Consider the following 24,216-nt stretch of genomic DNA (forward strand, 5'->3'; position numbering starts at 1 on the left):
GCTTCCCCCACAACTTTCCGCAAGCTCTTTCTAGCAAAGGACAGAATTCTACAGGCTCTGATGGGTGGGTGGCCAGGAGGTGAGCCAAGGCCAGAGAAAGACTTGTCTGAAATTCCTCCCTGGTACAAATACAATATGTGTGCAGGGAATGAAGTGGCCCTGAAAGGGAGCTCCCAGGAAGGGCTGTCACTTTTATGAAGGGCTGGTCATTTAAAAAAAATATATACACATACACACACGAGAAGTGGAAGTTCTTTTTCATCATGATAGCTGTAGAGTTTAGCTCTTGAGCACAGAGAGAAGGGCAGAGCTTGGGGCATAGTTGGAACTGGTGAAAATCTGTTTTGGAACTCAAGATTGGCATTCAGGGTTTTGAATATTACCAGTTACAATATTGGGTGAGTCTACATTATAAACTCGTATTTCTCTGTGACTAAATTTATCCATTATGTGCTTCTAACTCCATAGAGTATATTCTGTAGCCTCATTAAATTCTTACATTTAAAATCTTACATTGCCCCAATGTGTTATGGGCCAGTACCTGAGTAATCACCTTGAAACATTTTCTTTATTATACTGCTGGTTGAGAGGCAAGTGAAGTCTACTCAAGGGCCGCATAGAATCTGTAGGAATACAGCATTTTCCTCTTCCATTTACTGTCACCTGGGTATGGTCTCCAACTCATTCAGCTTCTCTTACATTAAAAAATGAGATAGTGTGATATGTGAAAGTGCTTTGTAAACTCTAAAGCTCTGTGCAAGTCTATGATCATGGTATTGTTATTATCATTATGAATAACATGAAGGTCGAGCATTTCATTGGTTCTAAACTGATGAGAATTGGTGAGAATTGCAAAGATGAGTGCAGTACTAGGCCTGACTGTTATTCTAGGTAAATATAAAGGTAGCATTTATATCACAATATCATTAAAACATTAACAAGAACTTATAAAAATATTGGCATTTACTAAAAGATGAAACTGTTGAAATAATGTAGATGAAAGAGATGAGACATCAATTATAATATTGTAGCATTTATTTTTCATCATAGATTCATTTATCTGAAAGTATATTAATACTTTAAAAATAAAAAGTAACATTTACATCTTTTCATTTATCATGTTCAGAAGTTCATTTAAATATGGAGGCTCCTCAACTTAGAATGGGTTTATGTCCCTATAAATTCATCATATATTGAAAATACGTTGAAAATGCATTTAATACACCTAACCTACTGAACATCATAGCTTAGCCTGGCCTGCCTTAAACATGGTCTGAACATTTACATTAGCCAACAGCTGGGAAAAATCATCAAATACAAAGCCCATTTTATAATAAAATGTTGAATGTCTCATATCACTTATCGATGTTCTACTGAACACTTATCACTTTCACAGCATTAAAGTTAAAAAATCGTGAGTTGAACCATTGTAAGTCAGAGACTATCTGTAACAGGTTTAGAATCCACATGATTGGTTATAAATTCTGGCTGCTAAATGTAGCTACTGTTATAACAGTATCATTCTACCTCTAAAACGTATGTTTCATCCCTCAAAGTTTTGTTCACATCTAGATATAATTCACATTCCACTAGTATGTTTTGAACACAAGTTGTGTGCATGGCACTGGGCTAGGTACTCTCATGTTTGATGTCATCTTATCTTTAAGAGAAGTCTTCAGGTTAGGCATTATTTTGTCTAGGGTTTGAATATCCAAGGAAACTGCAGTGCAGAGGGTCCTGAATTTGGGGCATTGAAGGCACCCTGACCTAGTGTTCCTTCCTAGTTGTCCTTTTGTCACTGTTAGGATCTCCAGTGCTCACATCCTCCTTGGCAGCCACTGCCGTGATTTCTCACAATCCCACTTCTGACACCAAACAGAGGCCCTACCAACCCTGCTGTCCTAGTGCTGAGCTTGATAGCTCTTAGGAGTTACACATAGTTCCCCAAAGGACCACTGTTTCTTCTGTCTACTCTTCAGTCTTCTACTCCTTCTCCCTTTCCCCTGTCCTTTCAGGTAAAAACCTTTTGGGAAGCTCAGAACCTCTATTTTCAATATCCATCCCCCTCAAAAAAGAGGCCAATAATTTAAATCCATCTGTGCCTGTTCTGACTTTGGGGAGGTTCTGTAGAGCTGATCACTTACTCTCTTTCACATAACAGGGACTAATATCTATTTTAGTTTTTATTTGATGTGGTTCATTCTAAAAATCACAAATCTGACTTTAAGTTCGTTTTACATAACATTTGTAACCCATTATTCCTTATCTTACTTTTGCCAGTTTCCATGATCTAGTTTCCTTTTCAAATTTATGTTGTTAACTTGTTCTTTCACAGTTGGACTATATGTATTATATCTTGAACTCTATTTGTTTTGCTGTGAAAGTGGCTTTCTCTTTACTGATGAGCACTGCTTGAGGTGTTGATTCACCTGGGTCCCCTTAAGCATTATTGTAGAAAGAGCACAAATCTCTTCCTAATCTAGGACCTTGGACCAGTGACCTAATGTCTTAGAGCCTCACTTTCTTTTAGGAAACTGAGCTATTGTGAGCTTTTAAGGATTAGAGATAATATGTGGCAAAATTGTGACTTTACTAGTTGGTGGCAATTACTGATATCATCAAAAATTTGTATTAGTTATCTGGAACTCTTGAAATAGCATTATTTGGACAGTAGAATTTCTCAGGTATCTCAGAAGGAGTAGTCTTTTATTCCTAGATTTCAAAAATTGCACCAAAAACATTTTTCAAATGTGCACTATACTTCCCTGCCTTCTTAAGAAGAATATACTGATAATAATGTAAGTTCTTCTTGATAATTCAGATTCATTAAATAAAACTTGGATATTATGCTATAAACACTAATCCATATAGGGAGTATGTGTAAATGCAATTATCTTGTTTTTTAAAAAGAACTTAAGCTCAACTTTTATCCTTTCCTTCCTCCTCCCTTTTCCCAAGCTCTTTCTCAGAACAATGGGATTAAACTTGCAGGCCCAACTTACTGGGCAATGCAACATAATTATTCTTTGGCAAGGCTTAATGAGTCAGAGACATAAACATAATTTTTTGTTCATTTGTTTATGCATTCATTTTTTCATTATTTAGGCCACTTAGAGTGAAAGATAAAAGTCATAGATCTGAAACTCCTTCTCAGACTCCATGGTGGGTCCTCACTTATGCAAGCTTAATTGTAAGCTTAATTGTTGATGTACTCCAGGGACTACCAAGGACCCCTTTACTCCATGCGCTCTCCCGGGATGGCCATCCTACATTCTCTCATGACTCCCTTCTCTCTCACTCTCTCTCCATAGATAGATACAGACGTAGATATGTTTATGCATGTGTGACGATGGTACCATGACTGGTTTGCTTGCCTATTCCCAGAAAGTCTAAACCCCTGTAAGGTAGCAACCCTCTCGTTATGTTTTCAATTTTCAACACATATTACATAGAGTATTTGGTTTATATAACCTACACAATAACTATTTTGTTTGATGAGTAAAAACATGAATGATATTAAAATGATGGGAAATATTTGATTTTGAATTTGGTACCAGAAAACAGGCCAGGAATAATTGCTGCAATTCACCAAAACATATAGCTTTGGGCTTCTTTCAGATCGAAGGCAAAAAAGAAAATTTCATGAAACTTTTTTTTCTCATAAAAGAAATCAAATTATTTCTTTTTTTCATTAATTTTTGAGGAGGTTTTTTTTTTTAATTAAAGCAAGGATTTTCATTTAAGCAGCAATAATCAGCACAGTATGCTGGAATCTTTAAGTTTTAAAAATGATGCAGGCATAGTCTTCATGTAATTTTTAATATACTGACCTTTCCTGACAGCTGAGGGTATAATATGAAACCTCACTTTTTGAAGGGATTTTTCTTCCATTGGAAGGAACGCTGTCATTTTAGCTGTAGCTTACCGTTGACCTGTTTATGCGTCATACATGGATTCTGACATAACAAGGACAGTAACCATGGGCTCCTGTGCACCTCATTCTTATTTACACTCTTTGTCCATGTGGCTTCAAGGAAAAGGACTTCCTTGTGGGGGGAGGTTTACTATAAATCACAAGTTCATCATTATGCAAAGAAGCTGTTCCTGCTGAGATGACACCAGGCAGTTTCCGCGAAGCTCTCTTCTGTGTTGAAATAGAATTCCAGGCACAAGTAGCACTCACAATCTCAACTTTCCTGTTATTCAGTCCAACTCATCCCTGTATATTCCCTTCATGATGGATCAACTTTCCCTTCAGATGCCTTTTGCATTAATATTTGATATCTGGGATAACTCCATTTTCCATAGGCTGAGTTAAGCAGATTAGCATCTGGAAATGGAGAGATGGTAAAATTTGCTTTCTCAGAGAGTTTTGCAGTGGCCTCTAATGAAGCAGCTGCACTGCCCCCATGCATGCCAGGCACTTTCACATCAGTGACTTCCCCTAAATTAGGAAAATAGCTGTGCAGTCGGCCCATGTATAACCTTGTGCTTTAGAAGCCAAAGAGAAATATGAGAGTCCTTTAAAAGCCAATGTCGCCTCCACTGCTGCTCTTTGTCCCCATACTCATCCCTTTCTTGTCTTTGCCCTTCTCTTTAATCTCCTGTGTCTTATGTTTGTCAGCCTACAGGAAATCAGAACCTTAAATTGAAGTTGAAAAAATGCAGGGCAAAATCAAACAAAAATGCAGATGAGAATAATCCAGCAATTCCATTTCTGAGGGTATATCCAAAGGAATTGAAAGCAGGAGGTCGAAGAGATACTTGCACACCTGTGTTCATAGCCGCACTATTCACAATAGCCAAAGAGTGGAAGCAACTTAAATATCCCTTGACAGATTAGTGGTTAAACAAAAGGTGATACATACATGCAAGGAGTATTATCCTGCCTTAAAAAGAAAGAAAATTCTGACACATGCTACAACATGGATAAAGCTTGAGGACACTATCCCAAGCAAAATTAGCTAGTCACAAAAAGGTTTGAACCTTTATAATCTATATAATTGAACCTATATAATCTCACTTACATGAGGTGCCTAAAGTAGTCACATTCATCAGGACTACCAGAGGCCGGGGGAGGGTAAATGCGGGAGTTGCTTAACAGGCACAGGGTTTCATTTTGCAGGATAAAAAGGTTCCAGACATCCGTTGCACAACATGTGAGTATCATTAATACTATTGAACTTTACACTTAAAATGGTTATGATGGTAAATTTTTTGGTATTTGTGTGTGTGTGTGTTTTTTTTTTCTGAGATGCAGCTGCACTCTGTTGCCCAGGCTGAAATGCAATGGCACAATCTCTGCTCACTGCAACCTTCACCTCCCGGGTTCAATCAATTCTCCTGCTTCAGCCTCCTAAGTAGCTGGAATTACAGGCACCCACCACCGTGCCCAGCTAAATTTTTTTTTTGTATTTTTAGTAGAGATGGGACTTCACCATGTTGGTCAGGCTGGTCCCGAACTCCCAACCTCGTGATCTGCCTGCCTTGGCCGCCCTAAGTGCTGGGATTACAGGCATGAGCCACCATACCTGGCCAGTATTTGTTTTTTAACCACAATTAAAATTATATAGAGGTTAGAAACAGAAGCTCTGCAGGGGGCCAGGGCATCTAGAGAAGGCTTAAGGATAGTAGCCAAGTGGTCAGACAGAGTGAAGGAGGAGCTGTATGGGGGCTTCGGTTCTAACAGCCTCTGTATGTGGCGAACTGGAGACAAAACACAGGGGGGATGGATGTCCAATAGGAGGCTCCCCTAACAGGATCAACTGTTACTTAATACTAACAGTGAGGTCATCATTTCTGTTCTTTCTTTTGGTCATCCGGGACCTCACTGTTAGGATTAACTAACCACATTCCTTTTTTTTTCTTTTTTGAAATGGGAGTCTTGCTCTGTTGCCCAGTGGTGCGATCTCAGCTCACTACATCCTCCACCTCCTGGGTTCAAGCCATTCTCCTGCCTCAGTCTCCTGAGTAGCTGGGTTTACAGGTGTGTGTCACCATGCCTGGCCAATTTTTGTATTTTTAGTACAGACGGGGTTTCACCATGTTAGCCAGGCTGGTCTCGAACTCCCGACTTCGTGATCCGCCCATCTCAGCCTCCCAAAGTGTTGGGATTACAGGCATGAGCCATTGCGCGTGGTGTAACTAAACACATTCTATTACCAGCACCTTCACTAAGGGGACTGCATGGAAAACTGCCTGTTCCCAGCCTGTGCCAGGCTCCAAAGAGTCCCTCATTAAGTATTTGACAGACAAATCAATGAAGGCCAATTGTTTTTTTTTCAAAATTGAATTTTTTTTCTACTGAATTAGAGCTAATCACAGATGAATCAGGAATTAAAACTTTTACTATCTGGGCCTAAATTTTCCCACATTTCAGGTTTAATGATTTAGATTTTTTTTTTCAATAAATATTTCAGTTTTTCTTATAGTAGGCTTCTCCAATGACCTAGATCTCTCCAGTGAAAATATTTTTACTCTTAGTAAAATTTGAATATGTATTTCAACATTAAATAACACACTTTTCAGAAGTGAAGTCATTTAAGATCTTTATTGAATTCTTACCTTTCATAAGAACTATTTTTAGAGCAGTTTCTTGGCCTTAATGAGTAGCAGTGTTTTGATGTGGTGAGTAGCATGATTTTCATGGTACATTGTAAAGGAATTGAAGTACGTTGGTAAGAAAAATCTTTTTTGTTGATCATTATCCTCTTCTTACAGTACTTACTTTAAATGAAATATGTTGGTCTACATTTCAGAATTTGAACATCTGCTTTCTGTATTTTTAAATTATGGTGTATGGATATTTGTGGCCATGGCATGATAACGTGAAACTCTTTTTTTCTGTTGTTTCTTTTGGTATCTAAAAGCATGTGAGTCAGGATCTGGAAGACTCGTCAGGTTCTTCAACACGAGGAAAATTTAACCGAGAGCAGTTTTACAAATTTATCATCTTCCCTGGGAAGTGGGTTAAAGTCTGGTACGATCGACTGACCTTGCTGGCGTTACTTGATCGGTAAGTCACTGAGTGTGCGCATCCGCCGTCGGAGGCACAGCAGGGACGTGACAGTGCCCGCTGCGTGCTTTCGAAGACAAAATTTTCACTTGCACATTTTCAAGTTGTACACTTCCTTTGCCGTGAACCCAAGTCAAAGAAATAAGATCCTGACAACAAATCGTACTTTAGCAGTTACAATGAGAAATAAGAGAGTTACAATAAGTAACTCTTATTAATAATAAATTTAATAAGAAATCATGAGAAATAATATGTTACAATAAGAAATAAGAAATGGTTTCTATTTAAGGTTCGTTTGGGCACAGTAGCATACTTTGGTGTACTCATGTCTTACCCCATTTTTGTAGGAAAGCTTGAGGCCCCATCTGTAGCAGAGGGCCTGGCTTGACTGGGTGTGGGCGTGGGGAGAGGAGGGAAGATGAAGTGGGGTGATTTCTGCCTCTTCCCTGGACACCTTGGATCCTCATTGTTCACTTGTGTCTGATGTACTCTCACTTGAATGTTAATTTTTTTTTTAAACTCCTTTCCTCTTTCTCACTTTCTCTTAACCACTGTCCCATATAGCAAAATGTTTTGGGGTAGGAGCTGTGGTTACTGGGTAGGGAGAAAGAGGAGAAGTTAAGGTTGCTTAAAACATGATTGAGGCTGGGCATGGTGGCTCACACCTGTAATCCCAGCAGTTGGGGAAGCTGAGGTGTGTGGATCACCTGAGGTCAGGAGTCCAAGACCAGCCTGACCAACATGGTGAATCCCCATCTCTACTAAAAATACAAAAATTAGCTGGGTGTGGTGGTTCATGCCTGTATTCCCAGCTACGCAAGAGGCTCAGGCTGGAGAATCACTTGAATTCAGGAGGTAGAGGCTGCAGTGAGCCGAGATTGTGTCACTGCACTCCAGCCTGAGCAACAAGAGCAAAAATTCATCTAAAAAAACGAAAACAAAAACCAACCATGATGGAAATGGGCTTAAGGAGAGGGGCTTGTCATCTGTATCTTTGCCTACCTCAAAATGTGCACATAACAGTATTATGATTTTCAAGGGCTGAGTAGCATGGACTAGAAGGTTGGTTTGAAAATTTCAGATACTATTTACTCATGCTTGCGTAAGCAATTGCTGAGTTTCACAGTTTAATGCCAACCCTTGGGGACTGTGGAAAACCTGGTTGCCTGTCTTATTGTTATTGGTCCCTCAGTACTGCTTGTTATAGTAGTGTCTTAAATAGTGTGATCCCATATGAAAAAAACTATCGTCATGCAGAACTACAACGGTAAATTTCAGGACCCACAAGTCAGGGAATGGAGTTATAATGGTTTTCCTAACAACACTGTGTTACCCAAGGGGCACACAATGAGGAGGAATGATTAATACTTAACTCATAATCCAAGATGGTATATTCTGGTAAATGAGGCATTTAAAAATATTAATTATTTTCTGCTAAAAATAAATTATTGAAAGTTGGTCTAGCTTGCATTAACCCTTCATATCAAAAACAAAAACAAATATGTCTATAGATTTGTATTTTAAAATCTACTTGGTGATAGAACATTAAATGGAAATTTATTGGCGGTCTAAAAAGGATGATGAGGATGACTGCTGCTTTTAAAAGCTTATGTTTTTATTATTTCAATCACCTTTCTGGCAAGTCACAGTGAGTTTTTAAATGTTGTGCTTAGGGATGACCTAGAAATAGCACCATTCCCTTATCCATAGATCCTTCAGCTGGTGTGGGGAATCCCTGGACTCTGGAGTCAACCTTGGGAGTTAAACCCGGTACCCACTACTTATTAGTGCTGTGATCTTAGGATGGCTAAGAAATCTTTCAGTGCCTCAGTTTCCTATCTGTTAAATGGATGTCATCTATACCACACAAAGGTTGTAAGGATTAAATCAATTTAGTCATCGAAAGAGTTCTTAAAATATTAGTTGCTATTATTATTATTATTTGAAATGTGGCCCAGATCCCAGAAAGAAGAAAAATAAATAAATAAATAAAATTGGGACAGTGAAAGTAGATATTGTCAAATTCAGAAACTAAAATTTAGACCATTGGTTCATAGGCAACATCACTTTAAAACATTTTGTTTTAAGCTCTACATGTGCAGAGCGTGCAGGTTTGTTACGTAGGTATACATGTGCTATGGTGGTTTGCTGCACCTATCAACTTGTCATCTGGGTTTTAAGCCCCGCGTGTATTAGGTGTTTGCCCTAATGCTCTCCCTCCCCTCGCCCCCATCCCCCAGCAGGCCCTGGTGTGTGATGTTCCCCTCCCTGTGTCCATATGTTCTCATTGTTCAACTCTCACTTATGAGTAAGAACATTCAGCGTTTGGGTTTCTGTTCCTGCGTTGGTTTGCTGAGAATGAGGCAACATCACTTCTTATTCAGAGCCATATAAACCTACCTAAAGTCATCTGTTAGCAGGACTGGTGATCTGGTTTTACAGTTCAGAGTCAATTAAAATAAGGAAAAGGACTGCATGAACTCACAGCTCACAGCAAGGAAGAAGAAAGAAACTCAAAATACTGACCTGGAATAACTGAGCTGTTTGGGACCTTTGCAAGGAGAGCATAATCCCCAAACAGGAGTGTGAGTCAGAATCATCTGGGAAGCTGGGTAAAAATGCAGAATATGTGCAATAAAAACAAAATGTAAGGGCTAGGAGGGAAGCAGAAGAAATCAGTGGGTAACAAGCACTGAAAATGCACTAATCATTGCCGTAAACTCCCATAGATTAAGGCGTTCTGCCTGACATTCTTCAACTTAAATCTTAGAGTCAGGCTGTTCTTCCTTGAAAATGTTTTCTTAGTCTTCGGGCAGCAGGTTCATGGTTCCTGTCATTGCAGTCCCTGCTATTTGCCTGCAGTTCTCCATCTACTCTGATGTTTCTGGACTTTTCCTATTCTCCTTACTTATTTTCCCTTATTTCATATCTTGCCGTTGCCCTTTCCTATAAAACACTGAGGGTTTATATTCAGTTATCTAGTTGATCAGGTCAGCATTTGAAATAAGAAGTTGCCCTTCTTGCATCATTTCAACATTTCATTCATTTAGCAAATATTAAATCACCTACTCCATGCTAGGACCTGTACTGGGCATTGGATATAGAGTAATGCATAAAACAGCCATTGTCTCTGTTGTCATGGACTTACTTTCTACTGGGAGAGGAGAGAAAAGTGTAATAGGTGCCATGAAAGAAACACATAACGGCCTGAAATAGAGAGACCGGGGAAGCAAGGGCACTGATGTTAGAACTGGTGGTTGGCAAAGGCTTTTCTGAGGAGGAAACAATCAAACTGAGAGATAAAATATGAGAGGTAGCTAGCTATGTGACAAAGAGGAAATCATTCATGCTTCTCAAACAAAACTAACTGTCATCATTGTTATCATAAGTACACACACTTATAGCTCTCATCCTTAAAAATCCCGTCTTAGGGCTGGGCACGGTCGCTCACGCCTGTAATCCCAGCACTTTGGGAGGCTGAGGCGGGTGGATCACGAGGTCAAGAGATCGAGACCATCCTGGCCAACATGGTGAAACCCCATCTCTACTAAAAGTGCAAAAAATTAGCTGGGCATGGTGGCGCGTGCCTGTGATCCCCTCTGCTTGGGAGGCTGAGGCAGGAGAATTGCCTGAACCCAGGAGGCGGAGGTTGCAGTGAGCCGAGATCGCGCCATTGCACTCTAGCCTGGGTAACAAGAGTGAAAACTCCATCTCAAAAAAAAAAAAAAATCCTGTCTAAAAACCATAATTCTCAGCAAACTAACACACGAACAGAAAATTGAACACCGCATGTTCTCACTCCTAAGTGGGAGCTGAACAAGGAGAACACATGAACACAGGGAGAGGAACATCACACACCAGGGCCTGTTGGAGGAGGGGGGAAAGGGAAGAGAGAGCATTAGGACAAACACCTAATACATGCAGGGCTGAAAATCTCGATGACGGGTTGATAGGTGCAGCAAAACACCATGGACATGTATACCTATGTAACAAACCTTCACGTTCTGCACATGTATCCCGGAACTTTAAAGTATTAAAAAAAAAATCCTGTCTTACCCCACTTTCTTACCAGCCACTGTCCTGTTTCTCCGCTCCTCTTTGCAGCAAGACTCCTTGAAGGGTTGCCTGTGCTTGATTCCACTTGCTCTTCGCTTATGCTCTGATAATCCTGTTCCATTCAGGCTCCCCTAACCCCAAAACTCCATTGAACCTGCCCTTGTCAGGGTCACTATTGACTCCATCTTTTACTTCTCACATAGTAGACTCATTTACAGTATCTGGCAGAGTTCATTTCTTGGTAGACGTTCTCTTGGTTTCCAGGACTCAGTGTTCTCTTGGTTTTCCTTCTGCTTTGCTAGTCACTCCTACATAGGAAGGGAAGATTTACAGGTTTTTCTGCCTCCCGACCCTTTAAGGTTGAAGTCTCCAGTAGATACACAGCTCTTGATCTTCATTCTTTCTCTCTCTGCCCTATTTTCTTTGGTGATGGTATTCAGTCTCATGGCTTTTAATATGCCAGTGACTCTCAGATTTATATCACTAACTTGGACCCATCTCCTGAATTCCAGACTTGTATATCTAACTACCAGATTGACATCTCATGGTGTCAGGATGACGTCTCATATCCGAGACTGAACTCTTCATCTCAGCCTCACCCAGCATGCTTCACTTATGGTCTTCCCCATCTCAGGTGATGACAACTCCATCTGTCCAGTTTCTCTGGTTAAATATCTTGAAGTCATCCTTGAGTCTTCTTTCCTTTCACATCTGCATTCAGTCTCTTCTAGGAAGCTGCTTTCACTGTTCCTTCCAAATGTACCTATTGCATCTTTTCAGTGTTAATGTGACCATGTGGTCTGAGCCATTTCATCTCTCATCAGGTTACTGCAGTAGCATCTTCCCTGCTTCTATCCATCTGTATAGTATTCTTTTTTCTTCTTTTCTTTTTTTTTTTTTTAGATGGTTTCTTGCTATGTTGTCTAGGCTGGTCACAAACTCCTGGGCTCAAGCAATCCTCCTACCTCAGCCTCACAAGTAGCTGGGATCACAGGTACTCACTATGCTCAGCCTCTGTACACTATTCTTAACACAACACAATAAGGCTTTTCAACGTCACTGCTTTGCTGACTGGCCAGCAATGGCTCCCCATTTCACTCAGAATGAAAATCAAAGTCCTCACAGTGCCCACATGTCCCCCATGCTGTAGCCACTAATTTGCTTTCTGGCCTCATCACCCACTATCCCTGTGGACTTTTCTTCATCCACACTGGCCTTCCTTTTGTCTCTCAACCATGCCAGGCAGGCCTCCAGCTTAAGACCTTTGCACTGGCAGTTCCTGCAGCATGGAACATTTGCCTCCCAGACATTTGCAGTGGCAACTCACTTACACTGGAGAGCAGTGGTGTGGTCTTGGCTCACTGCAACCTCTGCCTCCCAGGTTCAAGCAATTCTCCTACCTCAGCCTCCCGAGTAGCTGGGATTACAGGTGCCTGCTACAATGCCCAGCAAATTTTTGCATTTTTGGTAAAGACGGGGTTTCACCAGATTGGCCAGGCTTGTCTCAAACTCCTGACCTCAGGCGATCTACCCGCCTCGGCCTCCCAAAGTGCTGGGATTACAGGCATGAGCTACCGTGCCCAGCCTCTATTCTTTTTGTCTGTTGCATTTATATTTACATATTGTATATTTACGGAACTTTTTTTGTGCATGCTTACTTTTGGCACCACTCACGAGAAAGGAAGCTCCCGTCCCTTTTGCTCACTGAAGTCAAAGCAGCTAGGGCAGTGCTGAGCGCTTTTGCTGCATGAAGGAAGAAATCAATTTTCCTTTGCAAATCGCCTCCCCTTCCTAATTTCTGCCATGGATTCTGCCATAATCCTTTTCTTCTCAGATTGAAGTCTTGGAGTAATCTTTATTCTTTCCATCAGTGCTTCATTGTTTATAATTCATCTGGAGTTCTTTCAGCCTCACTCTGAATTGTGTCCTCGAGTTAGGGGTCCCTTTCTATTCCCCTGCCATGTGAGCTTCCCAGGCCCTCATTACCTCTCCTGGAAGTGCTATTTATCCTTGCTCTTGTCTTTTTCTCCTCCAGTACACATTGTAAACCTCTGCATGATAAACCTTTCAAAAGTACAGCCTTAGTCATGTCACTCTTGGCCTGGTGAGTACACTTTTTAACCCAATGTTTAATGATAGATAAACAAGAAACTGAGTGGGCGAGAGGGGAGCCTGGGGGCAAGGAATGGAATTCCGCAGAGGAGAATTTGGAGGAAAAATACTTTTTAGGAACCTTATTTTTTTCCCTCCCCAAAGTGAAAAACATTTTTTTTTCCTGTGAAATTTTATTTCCAAGGCCTTCAGATATTTTTAAGTATACATCAAATTGCTATGAGCACACTGTAGAACACATCATGAATTTTAAAGACTTGAACAAACCAAATATATTGAGCACTATTAAAAGTGCACAGTAGAAAAATAAAAGACACACACAATTTCCTTTTTGCCAAATGTATTTTGGTTCCTCCAGATTTTTAAAAAATTTTCAACTTGAGCCTCATGCCATCTGAATGTTAACTTAGCTTTTCTATATATTTCGATGCCATCTTTATACCCTACTTTTATTATTCTGTAATATGTCAGCTGCAGTTCAGTCAACCAAATCACCCATTGTTTTTCTTCTCCTGGCTGTTGTCTCCAGAGTTTCCTGTCCCTCCTGCGTAAGAGGCCCAAGGCTATGCCTCTTGACAGCCCCAGCTCCAGATTTATTTTAATAGAGTCATTTATTTTTGTATTTCTTTGAATATGTGAAATCTATATGCATATCTATCAATCATCTCTATAATTATCTGTCTGAAATTACATGTAAAATGTACCTATCAGATGATTCATGCATTTGTGCATTTCTTCAAAATTTTTCTCTTTACTATTTCTCTCATTTTCATTAGCTATTGAAGCATCAAGAGTCAGCATTAGATTTGGGTTCTTTTTCACTCATTATTTTATTCACTGAAAAATGTTCCACAGAATGGAAGAAAATATTTTATAAATTAACGGATTGTTATCCAGTATACAAAGAACACTTAAAACTCAACAGTAAGAAAAAGGAACAACCTGAAAATGGGCTTAAGGCCTAAACACCCACCAAAGAAGATACACAGATCACAAATAAGCAGATGAAAGACACTCAACGTAATAGTCCTTAGGCAATCGCAAATTAAAGCAATAATGAGATACCAGTACAACCAATTAGAATGGCCAAAATCCAAACCACCGACAACACCAAATGCTGGGGAAGATGTAGAGTAAGTACTCTCATTCATTACTGATGGGAATGCAAAATGGTACAGCTACTTTAGAAGACAATTCTGCAATTTCTTATAAAACTAAACATATTGTTACCACACGATCTAACAATCGTGCTCCTTGGTGTTTACTCAAATGATTTGAAAACTTACATCCATGCAAAACACTCCACATGAATGTTTACAACAGCTTTATTTATAATTGCCAAAACTCAGAAGCAATCAAGATATCCTTCAAAAGGCAAATGGATAAACAAACTGGTATCTTCATGCAATGAGATGCTATAAGAAATAAAAAGAAGTGAGGCACCAAGCCATAAAGACATGGAGGAACCTTATATGCATAGTACTTAAAGAAAGAAGCCGATATGCAAAGGCTGTATACTGTATGGTTCCAACTATATGGCCCTCTGGAAAAAGCAGAACTAGGAGGCGATAAAAAGATCAGTTGTTGCAGGGGTTAGGGTGGGGGAGCAATGAATAGGTGGGGGACAGAAGATTTTTAGGGCAGTGGAACTTGCGCTAGAGTTCCCATTTTGTGGATACATGTCATTATACATTTGGCAAAACCCAATGTACAACACCAAGAGTGAACTCGAATGTGAACTATGGACTTGGATGATACTGATCGATAATGAGGTGTTACTCTTGGTTCATCAGTGGATGTTGATGGTGGGGGAAGCTATGTGCATGTGTCTGTGGGAAGGCGCTATGTGGGAACTCTATACTTTCTCCTCAATTTTGCTGTGAATCACAAATGTCTCTCAAAAATATTGCCTATTAATTAAAAAAAATGTTTACAATTGCCTGCCTGCTAGGCACAAAGTAGCCAATTATTCCTGTCTAAAAAACTTATCAGCTTAGTGGGGTGGAAAAACAGGTACACGAGCAAAAACTGGTAAGGTGAGAAGTATACTTAGAATCCTTGCGAATGACCCATCTAAACACCCAGGCCCCTTGTTCCCTGACCTTGTGGTCTTTGCCATCCCCCGTGACTCTATTTCTGCCACTGCTTTCCACTGCCCCACCGTGCATCTTATCCTCTCACAGAAGTCTTTCACCTCTGACATTATAATCCTGTTTCTGCTCATCCTTCCCCTGTCTCTCTAAATCCCTCAAGTGTTTGCCAGTCCTCTCCAGCAGTTTGCCCCACTGAATTTCTCTTATCTTGCAGCCCTTGCCATCTTCAGTTTCCTCCCTATTCTACCTGGGTTACATGATCCAGACCTGTAGCCCCTTCCTATCTATATCCTAAAACCGCCTTACGTTGTCCTTTGCATACCCACTTAATAACACTTCATCTCTGGATGACCCCCGTCTCTACCCTACACCTTGTATGGGGAGTCCATAAGAGAGTCACCCAGTGAGACAGTGTGGACCCAACACGCTCCAGGGCAGCCCTCTGCACTGTCAGGAAGTTGCAACTCACCCTTAACTCTCCTGCTGGAGCTCTCCTGGCTCCTGAAATTTGACAGTAAACTCTGACACCAAAAGTTTTATCTGGAAATAATTTTCTGCTTAGGCCAGGTGTGAATGTATCCCCTTACGACACCCCCTTGCATTGAAAGGAACCAGTGAAGCTGTTTATCTGAAACACATTTCATGGTTGTGGATGGAGTCATTACGTTTTGCAAGTAAACCCAGTTTAGTGCCCAAGGAGATCCAATGGGATGAGATTTTATTTGCTTCAATAACAAAAATCTGGTGTTAAGTTGGATTTTCTTTATGTAGCATGAGGAATAAGGAGAGAGAGAAACCTTAAAATCTCATGGCTATGTACAAAGTCTTGCTTATGGTAACTACTGTGTTGTCATGGTTTTTTTTTTTTTTTTTTTGGAAACATGAAGGCATTCTGTTTAAAAATGGCAAAACTTAACTTTTTTGTTTGTTTTTATGTGTGTATTTTGCACAGAACTGAAGATGTCAAGGAGAATGTGCTGGCAATTTTACTCATTGTCCTGGTTTCCCTCCTTGGATTTCTGACCTTGAGCCAAGGCTTTTGCAAAGATATGTGGGTGCTCCTCTTCTGCCTTGTCATGGCCAGCTGCCAGTACTCTCTGCTAAAGGCAAGACCACATCTAATTCTTACAAGTAGTGTGTGCTGTCACTAATGTAGCCTTGAAATCATGAAATGATGACACAGACACTTCTGATTTGTGTTTTAGAGTGTTCAGCCTGACCCTGCCTCACCAATACACGTAAGTTTCCAAATACGGGCAAGTAGTTTTTCTTGTCTGTCTGTGTTGAAGACAGGGAAAAAGCCAAAATTTAGTCAAAGGGTGAAGTCTGTACCTAGCTCTATATATTGAATATAAAATAGAAATATCAAATATATCTATAAGTGCATGGTAGACAGCTTTCAGCTAGATCTGAGAGCATGGTGTGGGTGGTATGGGGGAAAGTGTGGGCAGTGGGTGGAGACTGTGTGCAGTCTTTCCTATCCTCCTGGATCCAAGTCAGCAAAGACTGAGCAGCCTGGCGGAAAGACTGCATATATTGCCATCAGGCTGCCTGTCTTTGTGTCCTGATTCCTCCACTTGAATGTTTGACAATGAGCAAGATACTGGGCATCTTCATGCCTAAGTTTCCCTATGTCTAAAAAAGTCTAATGGAAATGCCTACATGGATTAAACAATCCATGTAATGTGCTATAACAATGCCTGACAGAGACTGCTCCATAAATGTTAGCTCTTATGATTAGTGATATAATTATATGGGCATGAATCATTATTCTTATTTTTAAAATTTGTTGTATATACTTATGGGATACAGGTGGTGTTTTGATATATGCACATAGTGTAGAATTATTAAATCAAGCTGTTTGACAAATCTATAACTACATATACATATTATTTTTTTTTTTCTGATGAGAACATTTAAAATCTACTCTCAGCCAGGTGCGGTGGCTCACGCCTATAATCTCAGCACTTTGGGAGGCTGAGGCAGGCGGATCACAGGGTCAGGAGATTGGGACCATCCTGGCTAACACAGTAAAACCTCATCTTTACTGAAAATACAAAAAATTAGCCGAGTGTGGTGGCGCACGCCTGTAGTCCCAGCTACTTGGGAGGCTGAGGCAGGAGAATTGCTTGAACCCAAGAGGCGGAGGTTGCAGTGAGCGGCAATTGCGACACTGCACTCCAGCCTGGGTGACAGAGCAAGACTCTGTCTCAAAAAAATAAAATAAAATAAAATCTACTCTCTTAGTGATTTTTGAGTATAACAGTGTATTATTATTAACTGTGGTCACCATACTATACAGAAGATCTTCAGAACTCCTTCCTTCTGTCCAGCTGAAACTTTGTACCCTGTAGCCAATCTTTCCTCATTCCTCATCCCACTGCCTCCTGGTAACCACTATTCTATTCTTGTCTTCTATGAGTTCGACTTTTTTGGATTCCACATATAAGTGACATCCTACAGTATTTTTCTTTTTGTGCCTGACTTAATTCGCTTAACCTAATAAATGTCCTCTAGATTCATCAGTGTTGTTGCAAATGACAGGATGGTGTTCTCTTTAGGCTGAATGATATTCCTATTATATATATACCACATCTTCTTTCTCCATTCATCTGTTGATGGACATTTAGGCTGATACCGTGTCTTCGCTATTGTGAAGAATGTTGCAGTGAACATGATGATGCAGATATCTCTTGGACATACTGATTTCATTTCCTCTGGATATATATTCAGAAGTGGGGTTGCTGAATCATATTCAAATAGAATTAAAACTTCTATTTTTAATTTACTTTGAGAAATTATGCTGTTCTCCATAATGGCTGTACCAATTTCCATACCCACCAGCAGTACAGAAGGGTTTCCTTTTCTCCAAATCCTTGACAACTCTTGTTATCCTTTGTCTTTTTGATTAAAGCCATTGCAACAGGCATGAGGTGATAGCTCATTGTGGTTTTAACTTGCATTTCCCTGAATTGTTATTCTTTTTATATGAAACCATTCTCTTTATTCCACATTTTCACATATATTATTCCTTTTCGTCTCTGTAACTTTGAGCTAATTCATAACTAAGACTCTGAGCTCACCTATGCTGATCTGTTGGTGATCTGGCATTATTTTGTGAGCTCTGAAGCACACACATGTGCTTTCCTCTGAGCCTGCTGCCCCTTCGCACATTCATGGTGGCCTGCAGGGTGGGTGCTATGGGACAGGCAGTGCCCCTTGCAGGCATCTGGGCCACATGCCTCTGTACTGAGTTCACTGCCGGGTAGACTCCCCACAGTGCTAAGCAACTGTCTTTCTTTTGTTGTGGCAATCTCCTGTGGCCTGTGGAAAACCCTCCCAATGAAAGAAAGCTTGATTTTCCCTCTATTGTGCTTTCAAAAATTTATATCCAGGATTTAGGACCCATTTTTCAATCTGTGATAGCTCCTGTTTAGCTCATAGTAATTAAGACAAGCTTATAATTGGACGATCACATGGCATACATTGCTATCTTGTTAAATTCCTCTGTTCCCCATAATTGGTTTACATGTAATGCATCTTCTTTTATCCTAGTGTCTGAATGTCAAGATAAGTAGAAGCAGCATAATTAGGGTATTGAGATGTATTGTTGTGATTATCATAAGAAATCTGGGTTAGGTGGTGTGAGAGAGATGAACAGCTTTGCAGCTTTTTTGTTCAAGCCCACCCGAGATGCCGTGTCACCATTCTCCTGCTTCAGTCTACTCTCCTTGCTCCTAACTGCACTTCAGTGTCATTGTTTTTCTGCATGACTCTGGGGAGGGGTGTTCTATGCTGTTAAACATTCCTTTCCCGCATGTCCTTTCAGAAATAATACAGAGCATGCCAGTAAAGGTGGAAGGGAAGTACAGCTGCGTAATCCTTGTGCATTTGTAGTGTCTGTTACTATGGCCCCTATGTCACTGTTCTTGGTTGGAGTTATATTATTTAGTTCCTAGAGGAATTAGCCAAGCTGCTATTCCTTTATCTGAGCAAGCATGTCATAGTGAGACAGTAAGAAATCACTTTTGTAAGACATAGTCAGACATTTAACTATGTTTATTGCAGTAATTAATTTGCTTACACAGATTTCTAAGTAGATTAGTCTCTGATTTGAGTTGGCATTTCTCCAGTACTTCTAATGAAGAAACAAAATACGGTGGCTGTAAAATATTTCCTGTTGCAATCTGACTGAACCATGTGGCTATTTAGGAGACAGAGTTATTGTCACCCATTTGTAGATGAGAAAGCTTTAGAAAGGAGATGGTCAGGAGTTGGAACCCAGGTATGGGACACAGAGAGAGTTCTTAAGCCTGCTGCTAATTTTTATTCATAAGGGGCTGTGAAAGGAACCAAAACTGCTTTTCAGACTTCACTACTTTGCACATTTGTGGAGGGTAGCTATTAATAATTCAGCCAATTTTTGCTCTTAGAATGATTGACAGACCTCTTTTCTTTGCCTGCTTCTAAGAGCACAGGTGGCACATTTTGAGCAAGTTGTTAAAATCAGAAGATAGTGAAATGAAAATACAATTTTTGCATAACACTCCGTGTATTTGAATTTTAAATGCAGAATTAATAATAATGGCATGGCAATAGGTATGATGCAGTAGCCCCTGGGCTCAAAAGAAATTAGTCTGATTCTGAAAGAAAACAGGCCTGGGAGAGCTTAGAACGATTAGAGGTTGGATACTGTCTAACTGAAACTTTGTAATTTAAGGATCATAGATGGCGATATATTAATGGGGAATGAAGATATTAATTTGTTTACACAGATTTCCATATGGGTCTAACTGACAGTAACCACTAATGCTAATCCAGAAAGCAGAATTCAGTAGAATATCCAAGAGGCAGTGAAAAACTAAAGCGCTGTGTCCAGGATCACCTGCGCAAACCAGAGGGGGAGCTCAATTCCCCCCTCCCCTCCACTGGCTGGGGCAGCACTCGGTAGGTAATCTGCATTTTTACACACTCCCAGGTCATTATGGTGGAGGTAATCTCAGATCACACATTGGGAAATATTGGAGTAACCGAAAGCATATAGGGTTCATATCTGAATCCAGCCTTACCATGTATAAGATGTGAGATCTTAGGAAACTTCTTCTCTCAGTCAAAGGTGTTTCATCTGCAAAAGAGGAATAACAAAACAGGATTGCAAGAGAGTGAAACAATGAGTGGTAGCCCAGCATCTGGCCCTGAAGCACTAAGCAATTGTTAGCAGCATTTTTGTGTGTGTGCAAAATATGCATAATCAGAATAATGTCAGTCAGATTTAATAAAGAGGGTGCTAGGCAATGTATGCAATATACTGGTGCAGGCTCTAGAGTAAACTAGAGTAAACTGAGCCCTCTGTGAATGTTTCCTTCCTCTTTACATATTTGTCTGGATTCTTTACAGTACAAACTCCAGAGAGCAAGGGCTACAGCTTGTTATGCAGTCTGTTCGATTAACTGTTGCTACTATTCAGTGAAGACACTTGGTATCTACCTCAGTTATATTGAAATAATTGGGGATCATTTTTTGTAAGTAAACCTTTTATTTTAGAATAGCTTTAAATCTGCAGAAAACTTGGGAAGGTGGTACAGAGAGTGCCTGTATTCCCCATTTCCAGATTCCCTGTATTAACCTTGTACATTAGTCACAGTGTGATACATTTGTTGCAATTAATGGACCAATGTTGATAACATTATTATTATTATTATTTTTTTTTTTTTTTTTTTTTGAGACGGAGTTTTGCTCTTGTTACCCAGGCTGGAGTGCAATGGTGCGATCTCCGCTCACCACAACCTCCGCCTCCTAGGTTCAGGCAATTCTCCTGCCTCAGCCTCCTGAGTAGCTGGGATTACAGGCACGCGCCACCATGCCCAGCTAATTTTTTGTATTTTGAGTAGAGACGGGTGTCACCATGTTGACCAGGATGGTCTCGATCTCTTGACCTCGTGATCCACCCTCCTCGGCCTCCCAAAGTGCTGGGATTACAGGCTTGAGCAACCATGCCTGGCCGATAACATTATTATTAAAGTCCACACTTTATTCAGATTTCTTTGTTTTTTACCTGATGTCTTTTTCTGTTTAAGGTTCCCATCCAGGGCACCAAATAACATTATAATAGCAATCATGTAGGCTCCTTTTGGCTGTGAAAATTTCTTAGATTTTCCTTAACCCTGAAAAAAACTAGTCTGATTCTAAAAGGAAACAGTTCTGAGAAACTTAAAAAATATATATAGGGTGAGATGGATACTGGAAGAAGTCCAAGGAACATAGATTGGCGATATATTAATAGTTTTTCATGACCTTGACAGTTTTGAGGAGGACTGGTCAGGTATTTTGTAGACTGTTTCTCAGTTGGGATTTTTTGATGTTTATCTCATGAAAATATAGGGGTTATGGATTTTAGGAGGAAGACCACAGAGGTAACATATTATATGGATCACATCACATCAGTGATACGAATTATCAATATGACTTATCCCTGTTGATGTTGACCTTGATCACCTGGCTAATGTAGTGTTTATCAGAGGAATGATTTTTGAATGACATGAAGTAATTTCTCAATGCTCAATCCTAAGAAATAAGACGGCCAACTTAGTTTTAGTGGATCTTGATTAAAAGTTGTCAAATAATATTCAATTGTGTCTTTGCTCAAAATAGTACTATTTAAAACAAATCATTTCAAATGATACATTCTACTATTGATTAAAAGCAGAATGTAGGTCACCACTCTTTCTGCTCTCTTTCACTGCCTTTGAGGGCAGTACTGAGACAGTGAGAAAATATGTGAACTCGGAGGTAGCGGAATGGAGCACCCTGGACAGCACTTGGTGAACACTTTGATGCCCATTTCACTGCCCTTTTGCCTGGACGGTTGCATTTGCCTTTTTTGTCAGGGTTCACCGATCTGAATGTTAGGAGGTTGGACCTAACATAAATTGTTCTGTAGAATTAAATGATAAACTAGTTAAAGAATCTTATTTGTCTGTTTCTTTTCAATTTTTAAAATAACCTATCATATTTCTGCTATATTTAATTTGAAGTTGCATCTTAATATTTCTATAGTAACCTGTTGAGAATTATTTAACCCTTGGCTGCTGCTTCTCTTCCATACTGTTTTCTTTAAAATGTTTTGGATTCTCTTGTATATACGAAGTGTGGATCATAAAATAGTTGCTGTCTAGGGTCACAGTGGGGTGATGGGTGCCCACCCCCAGCTGCCCTTATTTGCTTCACATGCAAGGGGAACCAAAGAGCATTACGAGCATTTAGGATGGCTCTCAATGCACAAGTGAACTGCTAAAGGTAAATTACATAAAAAAGAAATCATCAACAGCCACCAAAAAATAATGTTTAATTAAACTAACCTACACCATTGTGAGAAACTGTAAAACATAGCAAGCCCTTGCTGCAGTGATGAATGTTCAGTGTATGTGGGCGGAATGTCACAGGGCAACAGCAGAGAAATGGGCAGAGAATGTCTGGGTTTTCTACACCATCTGCACGTAAGGAGGCCTTTTCTCTGCTCAGAGTCCTTTGAAAAAACTGACACCTGAAGGCTATCATGGATGCTCTCCTTATTCTCTAAATTTGCTTCACATGAGTAATGTTCATATTCTGTGTTTAAAGAGTGATGGTTATGAATGAAATTTTGTGACATCAGGCTGAGTCCTTGGGTCTGGAGAATCCAGTGCCAAATGCATGCCTCTCATGGTTGTTATGGGGAGCCAGGCAAATGGGGTTCCAGGCCTTACTCTGCCATGCTGTTTTCTGTGGGTGTTTCTTCATTCTTATGTCTCAGTTTACTCTTGTCAAAATGAGAGTAGTATGTACTTCTCAGGGTGTTCTCTGAAGGTTAGCCACATGAATACACTTGAAGTAGATAGGACACTCAGTGCCTGGGATAGAGGAAAGATCAGACAAACATTAGCTGTTGTGGCTGTTGTTGTTTTATATCAGTTTTAAAAAAGAGTAGCTGGTCAGGAGAGGGAAGCAGTAGCAAGCTATGATCATGCCACTGCACTCCAGACTGGGCAACAAAGCAAGATCCTTTCTTAAAAAAAAAATAGTTGCTGAACCTCTGAATGTGGGGGAGACAGGAACATGTGTCAACTCAGTAGGTGTCAGGGGCTCTCTTCTGCCCTGGGGAATGAAGCCTGGAGCTGGCACATGCAGCAGAGCTGAGAGAGAGAATGGAGGAGCCTGGCCAGGCTGTGCACAGACCTCAGGTCATGCCCCTTGAGACCAAGCTGTACACCTCTACAAGTTTTCCCAGACACCCTAGCTCCCTTACAATAAAAATCTTTCTTCCCCCTTCACAACAGCAACAAAACATTTGAAGCAGTTGACCATCCCACTGTCTCTAAGAGATAGTTAGGATGGCTTCGTCACTTAGCCACATGCACCTGGAGATTTTGTTAGTTTCTCTCACCTTGCTCTTCCTCTGCATTGAGACCTGCACTTGGGTCATGGCATATGGAGGTAGGGCTGATGGAAAATGCAAATGAGCAGAGATCTGCTTTTGTGCAGTAGACTCACAAGATGCTCCACAGCTGAATTCCACTGGTGCTTCCCATAATGTATTTTAAGGTTAAATGGAGTCAAATGAGTTTTTAAGATTATGATCAGACTTCAGTGGGTGGAGCTACTAGAATTTGTCTATTGAAAAAATTAAACAGTCCTTAGGAGATATTATGATTGATTCATATGTGAAAGTAGGAACTGGTGAGCAGGGATATTTTATTAGTAGGTGTTCTCAGGAATCAAGGCAAATAGAAGTAGTAGCCAGGTGCAGTGACTCACACCTGTAATCCCAGCACTTTGGGAGGTGGGGTTGAGTATTTCATCTGAGGTCAGGAGTTCAAGACCAGCCTGGCCAACATAGTGAAACCCCATCTCTACTAAAAATACAGAAAAATTAGCCAGGCGTGGTGACATGCACCTGTAGTC

General features: G+C 40.3%; 1 protein-coding gene across 8 annotated transcripts in view; it reads left to right on the top strand.

The window, feature by feature from the left end:
- The window catches only part of PCNX2 (pecanex 2), a 309,710-nt gene that overhangs the window by 54,012 nt on the left and 231,482 nt on the right, over positions 1 to 24,216 (top strand). For all 8 annotated transcript variants that reach the window (XM_035280793.3, XM_035280794.3, XM_035280799.3 and 5 more), the window contains exons 10-12: positions 6,870 to 7,015; positions 16,229 to 16,382; positions 16,482 to 16,514. In XM_035280793.3, the coding sequence (XP_035136684.3) occupies positions 6,870 to 7,015; positions 16,229 to 16,382; positions 16,482 to 16,514 (333 nt within the window). The remainder of the gene's footprint in view (positions 1 to 6,869; positions 7,016 to 16,228; positions 16,383 to 16,481; positions 16,515 to 24,216) is intronic.

The sequence above is a fragment of the Callithrix jacchus genome, chromosome 19 (genome assembly GCF_049354715.1).
Source record: "Callithrix jacchus isolate 240 chromosome 19, calJac240_pri, whole genome shotgun sequence".
Taxonomy (NCBI): domain Eukaryota; kingdom Metazoa; phylum Chordata; class Mammalia; order Primates; family Cebidae; genus Callithrix; species Callithrix jacchus.